General features: G+C 40.5%; 2 protein-coding genes across 11 annotated transcripts in view; one reads left to right on the top strand and one right to left on the bottom strand.

Annotated features, from left to right (window-relative positions):
* Window positions 1-508: 508 nt before the first annotated feature.
* ccka (cholecystokinin a) lies at window positions 509-7,286 on the top strand. Its single transcript, XM_006635527.3, has 3 exons — window positions 509-618; window positions 2,293-2,541; window positions 6,852-7,286. Exons 2-3 carry the CDS (start codon window positions 2,295-2,297, stop codon window positions 6,986-6,988), a joined length of 384 nt encoding a protein of 127 aa, XP_006635590.1. The 5' UTR covers window positions 509-618; window positions 2,293-2,294; the 3' UTR covers window positions 6,989-7,286.
* Window positions 7,287-13,568: 6,282 nt separating this feature from the next.
* The window catches only part of trak1a (trafficking protein, kinesin binding 1a), a 42,600-nt gene continuing 36,218 nt past the window's right edge, over window positions 13,569-19,950 (bottom strand). For 8 of the 10 annotated variants that reach the window (XM_069195248.1, XM_069195251.1, XM_069195243.1 and 5 more), the window contains 2 exons: window positions 18,567-18,669; window positions 13,569-16,091 (listed from right to left, as the gene is read on the bottom strand). In XM_069195248.1, the coding sequence (XP_069051349.1) occupies window positions 15,359-16,091; window positions 18,567-18,669 (836 nt within the window). In that variant the 3' untranslated portion in view covers window positions 13,569-15,358. Of the gene's footprint in view, window positions 16,092-17,353; window positions 17,715-18,566; window positions 18,670-19,950 lie in introns of those variants that run through there. The other 2 variants (XM_069195250.1, XM_069195249.1) reach the window with 2 other exon arrangements.

Genomic DNA, 19,950 nt, shown 5'->3' with positions numbered 1-19,950 from the left:
GGGTCTGGCATGGTGAAACCGGGGCTTCATTTCCCAAAATCTAAAGCCTTTCGGTCTAAGGTGATGCCAAACTGTCCCTGTATGCAGTGTGTATGTGGGTGTGTGTGCACTGCATTGAACCGGCAACCCGTCCCCAGTGTATCTTGCTCTGCACCTGTTGTCTGTCAGTCAATGTTCACTTATTGAATATGGATGAATATCACATCATCCTGTTTTCTGCATTTTAATTTGCAGCACTTTTGTTTTTGCTGGTGAAAACGTGAGAGAAATCCTTAGAAACCTCAGGATTTTTCTGCTCCATTGTAAATGACTTTGTTACTGTCCAAAGATTTTTTAGCAGTCTAGTTCTGCCAGGGTTTGAAAGGGACGATCATTATGTGGAAGTTTTTTGAACTGTCATTCCCCAGAGTGATACTAATTTATTGTGTCCTAGTAGCATGCAGCTGAGCATGTGGTTCTCCCACATCTGCGTCAGTGCTGTGCAAATAGATGACAGTACTCTGAACACTCTGGTGGATATTTAAGGAGCTGCATCGCAGATCCTAAGAAGTTATCGCGCACTGTTCACACATCACTCCTCCAGCTCTCCTGCCTTCGGAAACAACTTTCATCTGGAAGGTAAGTGTAAGACCTTTCTTTTGTAGAAGTGTTGGATTCTCGTCTTAAAAAGTGAAGTTGTATATCTAGCAGTTATTTTGTTTAACTCAGTTTGATGTTTTCATTTGGTAATGCGGACAAGTTTCATGAACTTTCAGTCTGAAACAGGAGTGAAATTTGTGTCTGCTGCTGAAGTAAGCTGGGTTCAAGAGCTTATTCTGATGGTACTCACATGAATTGTGTTTCGGGAGTGCTAGACGACTCCCTCGGTTTTCATCATGAACTTATCAGCTTTCCCATAGAAAATAAGGCATTTTACAAAGATATGAACAAAAAGCTCATTTATTGTGAGCAATAAGAGAGCAAACTATACATTCATCTCCAGAAACCTGCGGTCTAGAGTAGTCCTCTACTCCCTTAATTAGTTATTCACTTTAGATTTTCAGTACTAAAGTATGTGGCTCAATGCAGAGACTGAAGTACTGTGCATAGATCATTAAGGAAGCACATGAAAGAAAGCAAGTCTCTATGGACAGATAGAAACTCAAATGCCTTAAAAGCTGATGCATAGGGTGTGTGCATGTCTATTTCACAGGATTAAGAAAAATCTTAAAGCTAATTTTTCTAGTACGATCACTCTCTAAGGATAAATTGTTGATGAGACTGAAGAAAACATTTGTTAATAAACCTGTGGAAACCATATATTTTTCAATAATATATATATAACATATATTTTTAATATTTAGATTTGTTCAGTCCAGATTTTCACAAGCAATTTTCTAAGTAGAGTTTCAGCTAAAACAATATTCAGGGTCATGTCACATTATGAATGTGATTTAATTTTTGTCTTGGTAGCGACGGTGATGATATGATAATTTTCAGCCTGTGTATTATAAGGGAGACCTTGCAATTGATTTATTCATGAATTTCAAGTTTCTTTTAATATGTAATGACTGCTTAGAAGTGAATGATTTTGAATTTAAAATTTTTAGAATGCTAAAATTTGACTCACATCTCTTATTACAGTATAGTTTGTGTAAAAATGATTTACACTACAACGACAGTATTCATTTTCAGTCCTGTATAGTTCGGGAATCTTTTTTCTAATGTTGAGCAGATGGTGTCCATTCGTGATTAAATGTCTAAATCAATAAATGGTCATTTGGGGACAATGTAACAATAATATGCTTCCTGTGGGATCTGCTGTCAGCAGATTATCCACAATTCAACACGGCTTCCAGTATTGTAGAAAATAATTTTCTATTCTCCTTTATTTCTCATACTGTACAGTATATCTTTTCAAACATTCAGGCATTTTATGAATCTGAAACTGCATTACGCAAATAAAATCAGTTATTTCCCTTAAGTATGTATTGAGATTAATAACTCTTAAACGTATTCACATCTATTAGTGAACGATTAGTCCGCTCATTACATACTGTATCAGCATCTGACGGTGAATTAAACGCGAAGTTCCGAAGAAGCGTTTGCACTTCATAGCACAATCAAAGTGCCAAGCCTGATGTTTAAGGTTTTAAGACCGAAGACACGTACTGCAGTTCTGTCTGCAGCGCATCTACAGTACATACAAACTAAGGTATCTTCTACCTGGGAAAAATGGAATTGGTAGCGCAGTGCAAAGAGAAACATGCGCTGAAATAGTCGGTAATTGCCGTGCCCCGCTCTGTCTCACAGCTATGAACAGTGGAATCTGTGTCTGCGTGTTACTGGCTGTGCTCTCGACGAGCTGCTTGGGTCGCCCGGCCTCCGGCTCCGAGGATGAGGGGACGCCGGCACAGCTGGGTCAGAGCCTGTCAGCGCCCCGCAGGACCGCCCGCTCAGCGCCACCTCATGGCCAGCCGCAGCCCTTCCAAAGGGCAGAGGAGGCTGCGGAGCAAAGAGCCAGCCTCGGGGAACTGCTGGCAAGACTACTGAACAGGAAAGGTGAGCGCCAAACCCCTGCATCTCCAGAGCTAGGAGAAAGCCTACCTTCTGACTGTCAGTCTGAACAGCTGTGAGCAGATTTTGAAACTTACACGGACGCTGTGAATACGTAAATATTCAGTACACATACAATAACACATACAATATTCAGTACATTCAATAACACATCTAAAACCCTACTGCACATTATTTGTACTTGTACAGATTAGAGTCCCGTGTGGGATAGTGTTTTTCACATGGCCGACTGTGCGATTCCTCGGCTGCACATATAACTTGGAGCTCAGCGAGTCCGAGTGAACTTCAAACTCCAGCAGTCCGTTGCTTTCTCATGCCTTCAGTAAAGGTCTGGATACCCTTTTATATCCAGTACTTAACTGCTCTAGATTAAAATCTCCTAATAAGCATTCTTATTGTCACAGTTAGGGCAGACCTTGAGCAGACTGATTAAGCCTCCAATAATTTAAGAATGCATTTACTATGCATTTCGTAACTCCCTTTGTCTGAAACTCAGCCTGCAAGTCTCATAGTTTTTGTAACATAACCTATATGCTTTTAGAACTTTTCTGGTAGCATTCTGGGTTGTAAAGAAAATATGATTTTAATATAGATTTAAATAAAGAATATCATTTTAACTAAAGGTCTTCTCAGATCTATTGCAGAACAATTCATTTCTGATCACAAAACAATCTACATTTGTTTTGTGCTGCTTATTCAGAGTGTCCGAGTGGATGAAGAACCTCAAGAAGGGGTGTTTATGATATTAATAGCAAAATGAGCAGAATGCATGAGCATGACTCACCTGAAACACAGAGCATTGGAACACATTCTGACATACATCATCCCTACATAATTATAAGAACGATTTGCTAAAATATAATGGTCATGAAATCCAAAAAATCTTTTAAAAAGTTTAGGTTTGTTGAATATATGGATCTAACTGTGAGTGGCAGAGGAATGCTTTTTAATTATTGAAAGTACTTTAGGTTTTAGGTTTAAAATTTTGACTTTGTATGGTGGAAACAGAAGAGTCCTAGTAAGGCAATGAATAAGAGGATGCCTTTTTTCTGGTCTCTTTTAAAAAAATACAGAGATGAAGACTTACAGTAGATGTACAGGATTAACACTGCAGTTAATTAAAGACTCAACTTGACATTCTGTTTCTCCATTATTAAGTGACCATGATGTGACTTGATGAAAACTCTAGCTGACATGCTGATGTCCTTGTGTAACGTACAGTAGATAAAACATTTTAGGCAGGAAAATGACTATTTCTCATGCAATTGTCAGTGCTGCCATTATTTAATTTGGATTTAATGTCTTTATCCAAGTCAATTTACAGTAATACAAGAATACAACCCACAAAATTAATGCATTTTATAATGAGTCGACATGGCCATAATAATATAACTATGTAACTTCTGCATGTCAAGCTCATACGAATATATATATATGGCCATAATCAATTTCTTATTGCCGAGATTTACAGTAGCTGTTCTGCATAGAGAAATTTCACTGTATCTGCAACTATTTGTCAAAAAAGGTAGTTCAAATATATTGAACTTATATCTGAATATAGTTCAGCCTACTCATTATGTTAGACTGGACCTTTGTAAATTCATTTTGAGAAACAGGCTGAATGAGATTTCATTTCAAGTGAGGACAATTCTAAAGGCTTGTGCATGCCCCCAGATGTTGCCTTTTGATCAAATGCACTTAAGATTCTTCCTTTAGGTACTGTTCACATTAAAAGACATGAGAACATTCTTTAAAAATGATCTAGAATGTAATCTATCACAGTTGTCCAGCAGCAGTAATGTCATAGACGATGACTCAGAAAGATGGGATGAGAGGCAGAGTGTGCATAGTTAATCGCTATAGTGAAGAAAAATAAAAGCATAGCCATACCTTGTCCTTTAACTCTAGTGTTTTCAGCTGCTTTGTTGGGAAAATAAAATTGAATGTGGAACAAAACAAAGACCTTTTCATATTTACTATGGAAACCATTATTGTTCCAACAGCACTCAGTCCTGGGGTTCCGTACAAAACAATGCGTGTCGTGACCTGTCTCCCCCACGTAGATTCTGATAAACACACATTCACTCCTTATTACAGTGTTACTAAATATGTGAGCAGTCAGTCGATCACATGTACAAAACATAAGTACCCTGGGAGCGTGCTCCCCTCTCCCTCTCTTTTAAAGCTTTTCATATCGATTTGGTCTTTAGTTTCTGTGGGGGAGTCGAAATTGCAGAAAAACATGCCCTCATCCTAATATAAGCCAGGTCTAATTTTGTATAACATATTGGGTAGCTGTTCTCATTAACGATTTTGGAAAATCTGTTTTGTGAAGTATAACCGTGTTTATTTCTGTGATTACAGGCTGCTAGTTATATGTAGTTGCATTTTTGGGGAGAAATTAACGAAGCCAGGGTAGGGACAGGCAGCTGTCATATCAGATCGTCGTACTCCCTGACAGTTCATGAGGAGAAGTCAAAATAATAATACAAGAAATAATGCGATAATTCTCTACTATGAAACCTATTTTTATTGCCTGCAAATGTTTCCTGTAATTTTAATCTTAAACTCTAATCTAAAATAATCTTAAATCTAATTTATAACATTGACCAATCAAAAGGTGATGATTAGCAAAGGTCATCGACAGAGCAGAGGAAAATATGTTGTAGAGCCTGGATGCTAATTAAACTTGAATCAGTGTCAGTGTAGGGAATTCTTGAAAACACTGTATTTACCCCTATACAGTATGTATATATTTTTTACAAAAAATCCTTTCATGTGACACTGATTTTGTCTGAACTTCATTGGTTATGGGGCACAAACCGGCAAGACATTTCACAGGATTAATTGCCAAGTAATTACCCTTTACTACAATTATCAAACCAGGAAAGAGGCAATTTGTTTCTTCCTCTGGCCTGCACAATAATGGAATGGTTTCAGGAAAATACTAATAATTGCACAGCTCTAGTGTTCTATTATGCTCTGACAGTTTTCTTGTTGTTATACAATTCAGCAAAAAAGCACCCCCAAGATCAATGCAGCATTATTTTACTATACTCCCTGCAGGCATTTGTTTTATTGTGACTTCACGGGATCAAGTTGAGGAAATTAGCCACCAGCATAAAATTTTTAACAGTTTTCCTAAACTACCAGCATAAGCAAAGAAAACAATACGACATGCACAAAATAAAGAAACAGTTTCAAATGGATGCAATGTTTTTACATAGCATTCTGTCAACTTTTAAAATTTCTTTAAATTTGCAGGATGCATGAGTCTGTTAATAGGATAATAACATCACTTTATTAGGAATTCGTCTTTTCGCATACCCCAGCTTGCTCTCGATGAGACACAGACACACAGACAGGCAGAGAAGCCTGGGGTCAGAGCACAGGGTCAGCCATTGTACACCACCCCTGGAGCAGCTGGGGTTAAGGGCCTTGCTCAGGGGCCCAACAGAGTAGGATTCCTCTGCCGGCCACAGGATTTGAACCAGCAACTTTCCAGCCACAGGTGCAGATCCTGAGCCATAGAGCCACCGCTCCACCCCTAATATAAGGAGTGTACTGTAACTGGAACTTTTGTGCTTCACAATTAAAACTAAACTAATCCCTAGAAAGCCCAAAGATGTTTTTTTCTCTAAGAATACAGCACCTGAGGTGATTGTAAGATATATCATTGTAAGGACAGAGTGAGAGGGTGTTTCTATTGTGGGCTGGTTTCAGGATTTCTTTGTTGAACCCATCAAAGTACAAAACCGTTTCATGACACAGCGAATGCAGTAGGGCAGCTGTGTTAAGGCGGAATGGGCTTTTTGAAATGCTGGACTGAGTGTGGCAGACTGTGAGCTCTGAGGCTCTGGACGAAGAACAGTGTTAGACAGAGGTCTGAGAGAACTGCACGGAGCATTGTGGAAACAGGCAGTCTATAAGGTCCTCAACACTTGATTCCTTATTAGACTTTTATTACGACTGCCCCACAAGTTTTTACATCTTTCCATGGAAGGCTGTTGTGCGAATCAACCAATAAAATAAAATATACTATCTAGAATTTATTTCTAGACACTTATCCATGGCGTGTTTGTATTTTCAGCTGGTTGTCCTTTTTCTTTTCGTGTTAAAACGAAAAACACCGGAGCTCAAACAACACAACCGTCACAATTCCTGGTAGACCGTGTTTTTCTGAGGGGGCAGTTGAATCACAGGAGGGCACCGCGATTTCCTGCCCCAGGCCCCCCGGATAGGTGTCACTATCTGTGAGACAAGTAACCGGATGCGACCTCTGTCCGTTCCCCCAGGGTCTTTCCGGAGAAACTCCACTGCGAACAGCAAGGCCAGCGGCTTGAGCGCCAACCACAGGATAAAAGACAGGGACTACCTCGGCTGGATGGATTTCGGGCGCCGCAGCGCTGAAGAATACGAGTATTCCTCATAAGACAGATTTTGCCCCGACTTCTGTACAGAGAAATAGAAAATAATTTTAATTCGTTGTCCTGGAGATCTGTGTTTCGAGAAAAATTATTTATTATGTATTTGATGTAAATTTGTTTGTAAAACTATGATGCAATATATACATATGCCAAATTTTGCAGAAAAAAAAGTTCTGTTTTTTTTTCTGGTTCCTTTTCATATTGTTAATTTAATATTATTAAAGTGATTTACCTAGATATCATATCTTGTTCTGTCACAGGAAAGTTGTCAGGTGTTTCAGAATAAATCAAGACAGCATATGACCTTGGTATCACATTACATGGACTCCACAAAGACTGTGTATTTAGAAAATTATTTTGTAGAATAATAAGGCATTACATCATGGTCTATTATATTTACCTTCTGAAGACGGATTCCAGCAGCATTTCAATTTTGACAACAACTGGTTCCATGTCCTGCATTTTGCATCGCATAATGAAATTGGTTCATTTGCACAATCTCATTAATAACACCTCACAATAACAGCAATGCGATGTCTCCCATCATGATAAATACATCAGGGGTATTTAGATCTAAAGGTTGTATTATGACCACCAGTTAATCAAAAAAAATTGCTTTTACTCTCATGGCAGCTGTGCTGTAGTTTTCACCCTGATTTAAGTTTTTCGGGTGGGGAGAACAGTGTACAAAATGCAGTTGTCAAAGTGTCTTTTTACACCCATTTCGCATAACAAGACTGCCAGACTCATTCCTGTTCCAGAAACAGACCATGAGCCTTCGTACTTAAACACGACTTCTTCCTTTATTCACAATAACCGGTTCACTTGTCAGATCTGTGAGTCCTTTGTGTCACATGAATATGAATATGAACGCACAGGTTCAGTTTAAACAACCAGCTGACCTGCACCAGTACAGCTTCCCAGTCCCAGTCAGACACACTTCTATTAATATGATAGAGGGGCTCACTGCGAGAGCCAAATACACTGTGGTAGAAAAACAGGTTCTGACTTAATATCTGAATCTAATAAGGAGATTAATGAAAAAACGATTTCCCATTTCAAATGTCCCCAAAATGATGAAAAAATAGACAGGGCAGTACTAAACAGAAGCATGCCTCAATTTAGAATCAAGATACACTCTCCAGTATATATCTCTTATGTGCAGTAACAGCAATGTCCAGCCTAATCAGAAACCCAAATAAATTAAATTCTACAATACAAATTCCATTGGTAAAGAAAATCATTTACAGATATTTACTCATTTTCAAAACCTCTTTAGTATGTGGCACCTGGAGGCTTCTCATATTTTAGTACCGGGGCTGCTGAGACGAGAGGGGAGAATAATTGTGCATCTCGACGACTCAACAGAGCAATCTGCTGCGTTCCCACATTTGCATGGCATATTTCTCTTTAGTTTGCTTTGCCATGACTTTCCTGCTCATATCGGGTTTTACCACAGTTATCTTTTATATTACACCAGCCCAGTGTCACGCCCTCTACAGCTAGAGGGCGCTCCTACTCTGTCCTGTTCCTAGTGTCCCTGTGTCTTTGTGTGGGGGTGGCTATATATTTCCAGATCACCCTTTCCTCCACTGACGTATTTTTCCCAAGAGAAATGTCTTAAGAGAGTTGATCTGTAGGCAGCAGGACTAAATCAATCTCACTTGACACAATCTGATGCTTTCCTGTAGGGCTCAGCTCCAGAACGATGTTAAAAGACCTGTTGTTACACCCCCTACAGCTAGAGGGCGATCCTACTCTGTCCTGTTCCTAGTTTCCCTGTGCTTTTCTTGTCCTTCCGGTGTGTCTTTGTGTGGGGCTATATATTTCCAGGTCAACCTTTCCTCCCGGCTCAGCATTGAGGGTTCGGATGTCTGGAGACCCGCCATGCACCAGTTCGTCTCCTCCACGGCCCAAGGGCATACCTGTAGGTTTCTACCTGACATCGTCCGACCTCCTGAGCCCGGGCTAACCTCCGCGTTGCCCATTTTGCCACTACGCATTGGGTCTTTATTGCTCTCCTGGCCATTCCACGGCATGTCTTTCTGACATCCATGACACCCAGATCAAAAGAAGGGCTGTGAAGCCGTAATTACTTCCATTCATCTGACTACTTTTCCAGTATCATTTTATATAGGGGCCCAAAGACATGATGAACAGGTTGCCTTCTCTGAATTGTGCTTAAAAGACATTTTTGATAATGTGATAATTGTTTGCAAGGAAGCTCAGTGTAGCAGAAATACGCCTATTATTGTTATTATCACCTTCAACATTATCACCTACAAATCATTGTTCCTGTTACAGATAAATTAAAACATCTGAAGGGTAGGACCAATTTGCCTATTACATCTGAAAAGCCTAAAAAAAGGTCTGGTTCTTTCTTCTACTACAAACCATAAGTTCATGACAATAAAATATTTATTAAAGGAATACAATAATCTGAGTACATATCGATGTAATTAAGCAGTATGATGTTAATGATAATTCACCTACAATCTTAGTACAATGTGGATTCATCTGAGTCTTTTACAACTAATCACTGTAAAAATATCTTAACTCATTAAATGGGTTTTCTTAAATTAGGTGAAGAATTTTACAGTTTGGTGGATATAGTTCTGCTTCTATTTTCAGTAAGTGTAAAAAAATAAGAACAGTGTGTTTTCAGAATAATGCAAGCTGATCATTAGGGGGAAACTTGCTATGCAAGTGGAGAAAGCCTGTATAGTTCTTTCCTTAAAGCGCCCTTCTTCCTTGTGATATGCAAATCGACAGCCATGAAGCTCTCCTCTGCAGCGTGTGTCTGTATATATTTATACACCAAATCCTGCCAACTCTGTGCCTTGGGGAAGGAGCTGACATTAAGCCAGGAATGGGGAGCCAGTTGTGATGATTCTGACAGTAGGATGGAATGGGCACTATTACTGTGGGAGAGTTAACAGTAGAAATGTGAGAGGGGGACAGAAATAGCAGCCTACCGAGTGGACCTCATTTTGCTTTTGCCTCCTAAATGTACTCGGCTAGCTGAAGCTTTTTTGTGTAATCCAGGTCTCCTACAGTAAATGTGTTTAAAATATTTCAGTAGTAAGAATAGAGGGACGAAATCCAAATAACCTTGAAACAGAACATTATAAAACCTACGCATAAACTGTACATAATGAATTGTGCAAACTCGTTACATTTGTGAATTTTTTACTTTAACACCAGAGAAAACTCTCTCTAGGATTTTGTTAAAAGGAAGGATTTGAAACTGTGTAGTTTTTTACATATATTTTACATAAATTAAATGTATTTTCAAAATTAGAATTGTACAATGTACATTTTCTTTAAACATTGTACATTTTTGCTGTGCTTCAAATGAAAACATTATTTCACAATGACAAAATTCTTGAGGATGTTCTGAAATGAAATTGAATACATTTTTCGTTGAACCAGTGAGTTTGAATCTTTAAATATTAATCTTTAAAGAGATGAAGGTGTCCATCTTACATTTTTTCTGGTACAACAGTTTAAAAAAACTGTCAAATTTCATACAAATTCCTTTTATGACTTCACATCGGGTATTATTAAACAGTCACATCTCTCATCTTTTTCCAATTTTCACTTTTTCATTCAGTCACACTGTCTGACATCATTTGTAAAAACGCTGTTGAGTTGGGTCAAGAAAGGAGACTGTCCTATAGACTTGAAGGTAATCAATACATCATCCATTTCTAAAGACCAGAAGTGACTCTGCTGTGACCACTTTCACCTAATGGGGTTTATCACAAAAGTTCGGGAGGGATGACAACAACCAAGCTCAATCGCTCCCGACAGTCATTCCTCTCCCAAACGCTATAAATACCTGCGTGATCCCTGTCTCTCTCTTTTGCATGTCTCTTGCATCCAACTCCACCTCTGCAGCTGCCCCTCGGTCACCCTGCAGGGGGGTCCTGGCCTCCTTGTCCCCTGACCGGGAGGCCAGCCCTCAGCCAAGCGGGTTCAGCCACAGTTTCACTCCCTGATGCTTTATTCTTGGGTGTCTGTCATTCCTCGGGAAATGTGTTACATTTTGCACTTTACAAATCATTCGGAGCCACGGCACCCTTCATTTCTGGCATGGTGACTTACTTACCCGATCGATGACTTACTAACCATCCCTAATCTTCCGAAACAGGTCTCGCTGTGCTGGGAGCACCGTCTCAACAGGGTGCAGATGCTGGTGTATTTCTTCATAAACTATAAAATGAAAAATCAATACTTCTGCCTCAGAAGGGGATCTCAGAATCGTGTTATTAAAGAGACGTGGGATGTGCGTGTAATGAGGAAGCCGTATGGCAAACGTTGACATCTATTAACAACGGGGAAATCTGACAGGCTAATTCAAATCTTGAGAAAACCAGCGAGCTGCTGATCTTTTACACACTACTCCCACATAGTGGACAGTGTTCTACCACAGCTGACACTGCAATTGTATTTTGATGATAATATTAAATGAGCATTATGAAGCTTGAGAGTAGTACAAACATTCTCTTCTTGCGAACAGGATGTCAGTATTCGGTTTCTATAAGGGGGCAGATGAGCCGAATGGTCCCATTCTACCCTTTGTGCCGTCTGTAATCTTCATGTTTCCTTTCATGAATTGAACTGGTGAAAACGTTATTCGCCTTTTGTTTAGCATTCTTGTGTCCCAACACAGACATTTTTTTTTTCAAATTTTAGTCTACTGTACCTGCACTTTCTTTGACAAAATGTCACCACTGGTGTGAACTTTAGACCTGTAAATTGTAAATTGCTGTGATATTGAAAATCTGAAAATCAATACACTTCAATTCACGGATGAGTGGCTGTTATACTATATAATATAATAAGATTTACAAATGGACTCAGAATGAAATGATTCTCTAATGCCTTAGAGACAAAGAAGGCAAATGTGGGTTGTTTACGATGCGTAAATGAGAATCAGATTAATTTACAGAAAAACCTTTTTAAAAAGAAAGCCCCATAATATCTAGAACCAGTCCCTAGAAAACACCATGGTGACATCTGTCCTGAAAAGTAATTTGATACAGGCAACTCGACTTAATTAAACACAAACTCTTATTTTCCCTCTTTGGAGCCCTGAAGATTCCTCTCCAGAGCTGATGTTTTGCCAGCGATCTCTGAAACAAGGCCAGGAAGGCAGCACACAAAGGGACTACATACAGAAATGGTGCAGTAAATGATACCAGGTCACTCAGATTAGGGGCAGTAACAAGTTGGAAACAAGTTGTTAAGAGATCAAGTGAAGACGTTTGCCTTTAGTCATCCTCAGGGCCATAGCGAGCCAATATAGCACCTGCAGCATTGTGAGTGCTTCTCTCCTCTCATTCATTCTGGCCTGTCCTATTGTGCACACCCTACAGAGCTGTTAATTGTGTTAGACTGAGTAGCCTTGAATACATCCCACATATCCTGCTCTAGAGATTGACAAGTGGCCTGTTTACAAACTGTCAGATTTACAGCTCTACTCTTTCGGGAAAGGGGCAGGTGACTGAGATACTGCTGTCCTCAGGCATGTCTATTTCGGCTCAGGTTCCTCAGTCGACTTAGCTGAAAATGAGACCCCAAAGGAGCATAAAAACCTACTGTGCTGCAGCACACAAGCTCAGGCAAGAACTCAACTTCCCTGCCTTTTTGGCACTTCAAGGTGCTGAAGGCCTTTACAGTGGTTCTGAAAAACAGAATTTTATATCCGTGACGACTTGGTGTGCCGCAATCACAGTTCCAGCTCTTTCTCTTGATTTGAAGCTCTTGCCATTCCCCTGCACGTCGGCTACGTCCTTCAGGATCTTCACGTACGGCACTTCATTCCCTGCACCGCCGAGCTTATCACAGACAGGGGGAAGGGGGGAAGAGAAACCAGGACAAGAAAAAGACAAAAACAGCTACCACTAAATGGTGCAACTTATGTTCTACAGTATGATTATTACTTCCACGGTTCAACCCCATAAATAAACTTAACCCCATAAATAAGCTTAAAAATAAACAGAGTTTAACGACAGGAAATTGATTCCAGTTGTCAGATCACGTATACGCATACCTTAGCTTTGTGCAAGAACCTGAAACTTTCAGGTACCATAAATAATATTATTGCTAAACATATGCCATTCTAATCCAACGTTAACACCGTGTGGAGGTCATGTACATTGTCACAAAGCGCCCTCTTGTGGTGTAAAAGGGGGTTTCCGAAAATAAAATAGAAGTGAAAAGGAATGGCAAAATAAAATGAAAAAATACGCAAGATGGAAGTGAAATGGTAAAGTACCTTATCCTACAAAACAAATTAAATCAAATGATGTGAATAAGGCTGACAGAACAAAATTTCTATTGTTTCAAAGCTGTTACAGTGTCATGAAAATCTCCCAGTCTTGGAAGAAAAAGGTAATATTCTAATTTAACAGTTTCTTCCTTTCCTAAAACATGCCTTTAAAGAGGTTAGATTAACTGACAAAGCTTATATACTGTAGCATACATTCCTGAATGGAAACGCATTTCATTTCATTGAAACAGAAAAGTAGTATATATGGTACCAACCTTGAAATGAAAGACGAAGATACAACTCACATGTAATATCAATTGTTTTTATTTAGAATTTCTTCTTTTTTTGCAAAGAACAGCATTTAAAATTCCTGAAAGTACAACGCAATTCTTATGGTATTATCAGTGTCTTTGACGTAATGATTTTTTTAAATTATTTTTTGTTCACTTTTATTAAAAACGTTAGCATGACTTTTTATTGCATATATACCATTTACAATTTACAAATAGTATTCTTCCCTTTATGGTGAAATGGAGTAAAATCCATAGTTTAAATCAAATGTACATTTCTGAACATATCTGCTGTTATTTAATACATTCAACTGAAATATTCAAGTTACGGACAAGAAGTGCACACATACAACAGTAAATAATATCAGCCAATGTGTATTTTTCCTAAAATGTACTGCTTAAGTAAAGAATAAATACGTTTATTTTCTTCATTTAACACATGCATAACTGTTCCATGTGCTTTGCTTCAAAATATATTGATCATTTCATGTTCATTAGACATAAGGTTAAAACAGTTCAAATGAACCATCAAAACACTCTTTACAATAAGCCATCAGTGCAAATTAGGCTCTACTTCAGCCATAGCACAGCAGACCAATAGACTTGTTCTACATTGTTGGACTAAGATCAGGCACTAAGATATGTTCTGAGTTTTGACATTTTGTCCTCTTCTATAAGATCGGTTTTAAAGCTAACTGTAAATGTTGGATGCTTACATAATGTCCTCGAGGAGAAACGTGTTGCGTATCTTCTTACAGGTCTCTTGTGAGTGAGCTACAGTGATGATACAGATCCTATACAGGATCACTGGCTTAATACTATCAGCTGACAGAGTCCAGCTACTTCTGGGCCTCACGCAATCGATCAGTTGGACGCAGGCCTCCACAGCAACGTAAAACACAATTAAAAATGTTATCCGATTATTAACTTTCTGAGATTCAAGTACTGTACTGTATAAGCCACCCTTAATATATTCAAATCCTCACAGTAAAACAGCAAAAGATAAAAAAAATATATTGCTGTTAACACCAAAAAAAAGTTTGTGTGAGGCTAAAATACCACATTCATTCCTTCCAATCCCTCTACATCTCTACTGCATTTGCACTTCAAGTATGTCAGTTCTACGTCTGTGTATGCAGCTTTGGATCTGCTTGTGTGAAAGAACACAGTGTAATGAATTACATATCTGTTTTTAAAATTTGGAAAGATTTTTCTTTTGAGTCTGAGGGGGACTCGGGTTGAGAGGGTCATGTTGTTGTAACAGCGTTGAGCACAATGTAGGTTTTCCATCGAAGTGTAAAAGGCTGCAGCTCCACCTGCTCACCTGTTCAGCCGTTTGTGAAGGGACTGTCTCTGTGCATCGGCTTAACTGCTTTGAAAGATCAGTGCAGACTGGAGTTAGGATCCAGAAGGACGAACCACACGAGAGCTACCATTGCAAAGAAAAACGGGACAAAGGTCACTCTAATCAGTCACTGAATTCTAAATCTAATCAGGCTCCTAATTCTCTCCTCAGACTATCGTGATGTAAGACCTGTTCCCACAGGCGCACACCTCTGGAGCACCGCAGAATATATTACTAACAGCACGGGCACAATCGGGGAAGAACACATCCCGGTACTGACTGGGGGAAATAAGAACGCAGGGGGGAGAGAGAGAAGGCTACTTACAAGAGAAGCTGTACAAAGTTCATACCTTCCATTTCTTACAGGCACAGGGCTGATTGGTCGAACACTGGCACAGAACGAATGCACGTGTGGGTTTAAAACCAGCAGTTTAAACAGCGACACGGGAGGGCGAGGCGTCCCCTACTTGAGGCTAGTCTGCTTGGGCAGCTGGGGCCCCAGGATGAGCTCCGAACTCTGCGGCCCCGGCCCCTTCATCTGCATGCTGGCCCCCACCACGGCCGGGTAGCTGCGGTTGCGCCGGATGCCGCCGATGGCGTGCGTCACCCCCGGGCAGCCCAGGGCCAGCCCCTCCCTCGCCAGGCCCGCGGGCACGAAGGGCTTGAGCTTGTCCAGCAGGTTCAGGTTGGACACGCTGACGTCCGTCTGGCTCCCGCTGCTGCAGGTGCTCCTGCTCTCCGCCCTCACCTCCTTCAGGATGGAGCTGGCCGGCTTGGAGGCCAGGAAGTTGTCGTAGGGGCCGCCGGGGCCCTTGAACTCGAAAGGGGCGCTGCTGCCGGGCTGCTGCTGCTGCGGCTGCTCTGATGTTGTCGTCGTCGCTGTCGCCGCCGCCGCCGTCGTCGGGGAGTTGGGCGGCGTGGAGGGCAGCGTTTCTGGGGCCCTGGGCGGGCCCGTGAGGGTGCCGGCCCCCGTGGCCGCCCGATCCCAGCTCTGGGGGTTGTAGACAGCAGCGGAGATGCCCCTCTCCTGCAGGAGCCGGACCAGGCCCAGCGAGGTGCTGGTGGTCTTGGTGGAGTCCCGCAGGTTGGTGAAGGACTCGGCCAGGCTGAGGCGCCGGGGGGTGCAGGGCGTCCCCACGGGGGTGGACTTCAGGCTGCTCATGCAGACGGTAGCCGGCATCGGGCCAGAACTGAGGCTGTGCAGCAGCGGGGAGAATCAGAACAAAGTGAGCTCGCGGGCGAGGACCGGAGGCCCCCCCTCCTCATCTACCGTCAGGAAGAATAAACCAAGGCCTGTGTCTGGATTAGGTAACGCAGAGGAACACTAACGTGTGGCGTTTCGCGCAGAGCTCTGTCAGCTGCAGCTACAACACAGCGTCCAACTCAAGCCATGAAGCGCTTGTTTGCATACAGTCAGGTACTGAAGTCCTTTAATATTGTGTCCACAGCAGTTATTCAAAAACAAACACATTCTTTAAAATAGTTCATAAGGAGAATTCTTAGGGAGCTGGACCTACTGTTACTTTACTCAGTTATTTAACAACAAATGCACAATTTAATTTATTTTCAGATTTTGTCAGAAAAAAGTCATTAATCCTTACATTTTCAAACATTAGGATCTAGTAACTAGGAAGGGGTTACCTGTGCTATACTGTGACACCCACAAACATGGTGCTAATTTCTTTCTGGTGAAAGTATGAGGAGGAGCAGGTGGACAACTCTCCTTCGTGCCCAGGAAATTGTTTTAAAAGTATGGTTTTACTTTCTTAAAAAAAAAATAATAATAATAATTGTGAGCTATACTTTGGGATGTGCCTGAGGTGTTGGAACTTTGTGGGGGAAAAACATCTTTGAAAAAAAAGAAAATCTGAAGTATTTTCTCAACAAAAGTGTCATTAAACAATTGTGTGTACAAATATAGTGGATAAACAAAAATATCAGGCAGGTACTGCATTTTTGTGCTTAAACTGAACTAATTGTAATTGAACTAATTTCACACAAAGCTGAAACCGTTTTGCTCTGATAAACAGCATGCATATTAATTGATTAGTAAAGGTATAAGAGATAACCACAAGCCTTTAACACATCATATGCATTATGACAACTCTACATGGAATTAAAAATTCCTTCACCTGTATATCACTGATACATGTAGAATTGCACTACACGTAAACACAATTTAGTTATTTGAAGGAATTTGTTAAAGCATCAGCTCTTTACAACTTCATTGACTGAAAAGTGCTTTAAAAAACGCAGCTGAACTCAGCTGCAACATACTGTATTTACCCACAAATTAATTACATCCATTTTAATTGGTGAAGAAGAAAAACAGACTGTCGATACTTTATTAACTTTATCATTATTGACACTAGACCAGTCAATCAGAGATGTGGTTTCTACTTGACCACTCGTCCTGGATACCTTGATGTACTTGCTAAACAAGCACAGACACATGCACTGCAGACAGATATTTTTATGATCAGTGTTTCCTTCCCCATGAGGAAATGATGGTTCTGATTCTCAGTCTGTAATCCACTTGGCTATGAAGTACAAAGTCTCTAATCTAAATGAAAGTTTAGGTTAGGAGTACTGAATTCTTTGAAGGACTGGGGACTGTTGGGATGTTAGAAGGATAAGACATTGTACGATGTTAGCGTGTTTCACAGACTGGCATTCCTCTCGGTTTAACGCAACCCCACCAGTGTCAGGCCATGTGACAGAGTTTCTCACCCCACAACAGGATGAGTCAGTGTGGCTGTTCTAAACCAGCCCTCAGTACAACATGATACAGTGCTGTGTCGTCCTCCTCATCACAAGACCTGGAAAGAAGTCATTGGCATTAAGATAATTCTTGTGGTATTCAAAGGATTTAAGGAATGTTATCACCGTATTTACCTTTGCAGTGGTTATATGAATAAATTAGTAAACTGATTATCAAATTGCTGTCATGTGCTTAAAAATACCCCTTGTTATTCATACAGCATAGCCTTGATCCTGGGAAGCCTCAAGCAGGTTACATGGGACAAATTTAAGTCACCAGTTCCAAATATACTTGGATTTTGAATTTTTCTTTGAGAATTAAGCAGGTGAATGGCACATTTAAGAAATTTTTAAAAAAATATGAAATGCTTGTCATTTACTGACTCAGCTGAATCAATTAGATTCATAAACCGGTCATAAATCACGTGTTTTCCAAGTCTTAATGAAGCAGTGATTTACAGGTGACCCGTGAGACCTGGTAGTTTGTACCAAGTTTGGCTCTCCCTACTCTAATGCAAGTCCTTTTTGCGTCTTAATCTACTTGGATGATTTAGTGTCTCCATAACGATTGCCAAAGGCTGAAAATAAAAAGGACGGAAAAAGTTACTCCCTTAGTCTCTTTACACACAAAGATTCGCAGGCAGCAAGGGATGGATTTCACCAAAGACCAAGATCACAAATGTTACGCTTACTGCCAGTCTGGGGCAGCCGATTTAGAAACCCCAGAGTCCTTCCTAAAGACAACTGAATCTGTTGCGACTGATGCAGAAAATGTTTAACAGGGACTAAATGGAAAGTATCTGATGCTCTGTGTCGCAACCTGACAGGGCAGCTTGTGCTGAAGATGGATAGTAAGTAACCTGTAAACTGGGACTGCTGGTTTTACTGGGGAGTTGTGGAAAGAGCCTTACCTTGGCGTGACTCTGGTGAGCTCGTCGGAGGGGTGCAGGATACGGCAGGTGGTGAAGGTGTATGTGGAGTTGGTGTGCGACATACATTTACCAGGGTAGTGAACTGAAACACAGTGGAGAGAAACAGTTCTGAGAAACACAAGAACGCAGCAGTCAGACAAACTGAGACACTTAAAGCTGCATCATGCAATACGTGTTACTGAAGCATTTAACAGAAAACCATCTGATAACTTCTGACATAAAACAGAACTTAACAGCCTATAAGGTCCCTGGTTATAATACATATACATGACAGGCGAGTATATATTAAATACAGTGCCTTGTAAAAATATTCAGACCTCTGCTCAATTTCACATTTGGTTGTTTTAAAGCTTGCAGACCTGACACTTTCAACTTTAAATGAGGAAAGTGAATAAGATAAGACTTTATTAATCCCGAAGGAATTTGAGGCGTTATCAATTGCCCTGCCCAACAGAATCCTGGCAAAAACTGCATCAAGTCAGTGTGTGAAGCAGAGGCTTGACCAAAACACATGCGACTAATTTCTGACAAAAGTGCTTCCATCAAATACTGAGTTTGCAGGTCTGAGTATGTACAGTACACAATCAACACAAATTGAAATCTTCTCTTTAGTTTTTGCTGAAATGTACTGTTCTGCACTTAGTAATCGAACCTGAGATGTGACTAAAATAATGAAAGCATGTTTTTTTATTTAAAAAAATGGGACACCATAGGAAGGGCCTGAATGCTTTTGCAAGGCCCTGTATACAGAAAACAAATCTAAAATCCTATTGTCCAAAATATCTCTCTCTCTATTACTGTTCCTCCGCATGCAAAAGAGCTATACTTATAGCTGAATGATGCAGCTTTACAGGGAAAATTTAGTAAACAGAAAGAGGACAAGTTTGCAGATTAGTTTTAAGGCAATTAGAGCACAAGATTACCTAATATTTCAGGCATGTATTAAAATATACACTACTATATTTTAAGCAGTAGCATACAAGTATTAAGTATTAGAATAGAAAGTGCAGTCAGATTTCACTTTGTGTTCTAACAGGCCGTGCTATACAGAATTTGTTTGTGGGACTGAAAGCTGGACAGGGAGGTCTGTAGTGTAATCCGAGTCCCGACTGAACTCATGGATTCTGTCAGGGAGCCCCGATTACAGGAAGCTGGAGACAGGCGGGGACTCGAGATGTGCATCCCAGAGCTCAGGACGAGCATCGTGACCAGCCGAGTGAGCTGGGAGCCCGAGACCGAAGCTCTTGACTCGATTTTGAGTATGAAACAATACCGAAACAAAGAATCTGGATAATAATAGGTTTTCTTTCCAACTACGATGTACTCCATTGTAAAATTAGCGACACGTAAGTCTATTATGAGC

This window comes from Lepisosteus oculatus, chromosome 10, assembly GCF_040954835.1.
Source record: "Lepisosteus oculatus isolate fLepOcu1 chromosome 10, fLepOcu1.hap2, whole genome shotgun sequence".
NCBI lineage: Eukaryota > Metazoa > Chordata > Actinopteri > Semionotiformes > Lepisosteidae > Lepisosteus > Lepisosteus oculatus.
Note: the sequence above shows the minus strand (reverse complement) of the source record. Positions and strands in the feature narration are given on the sequence as shown.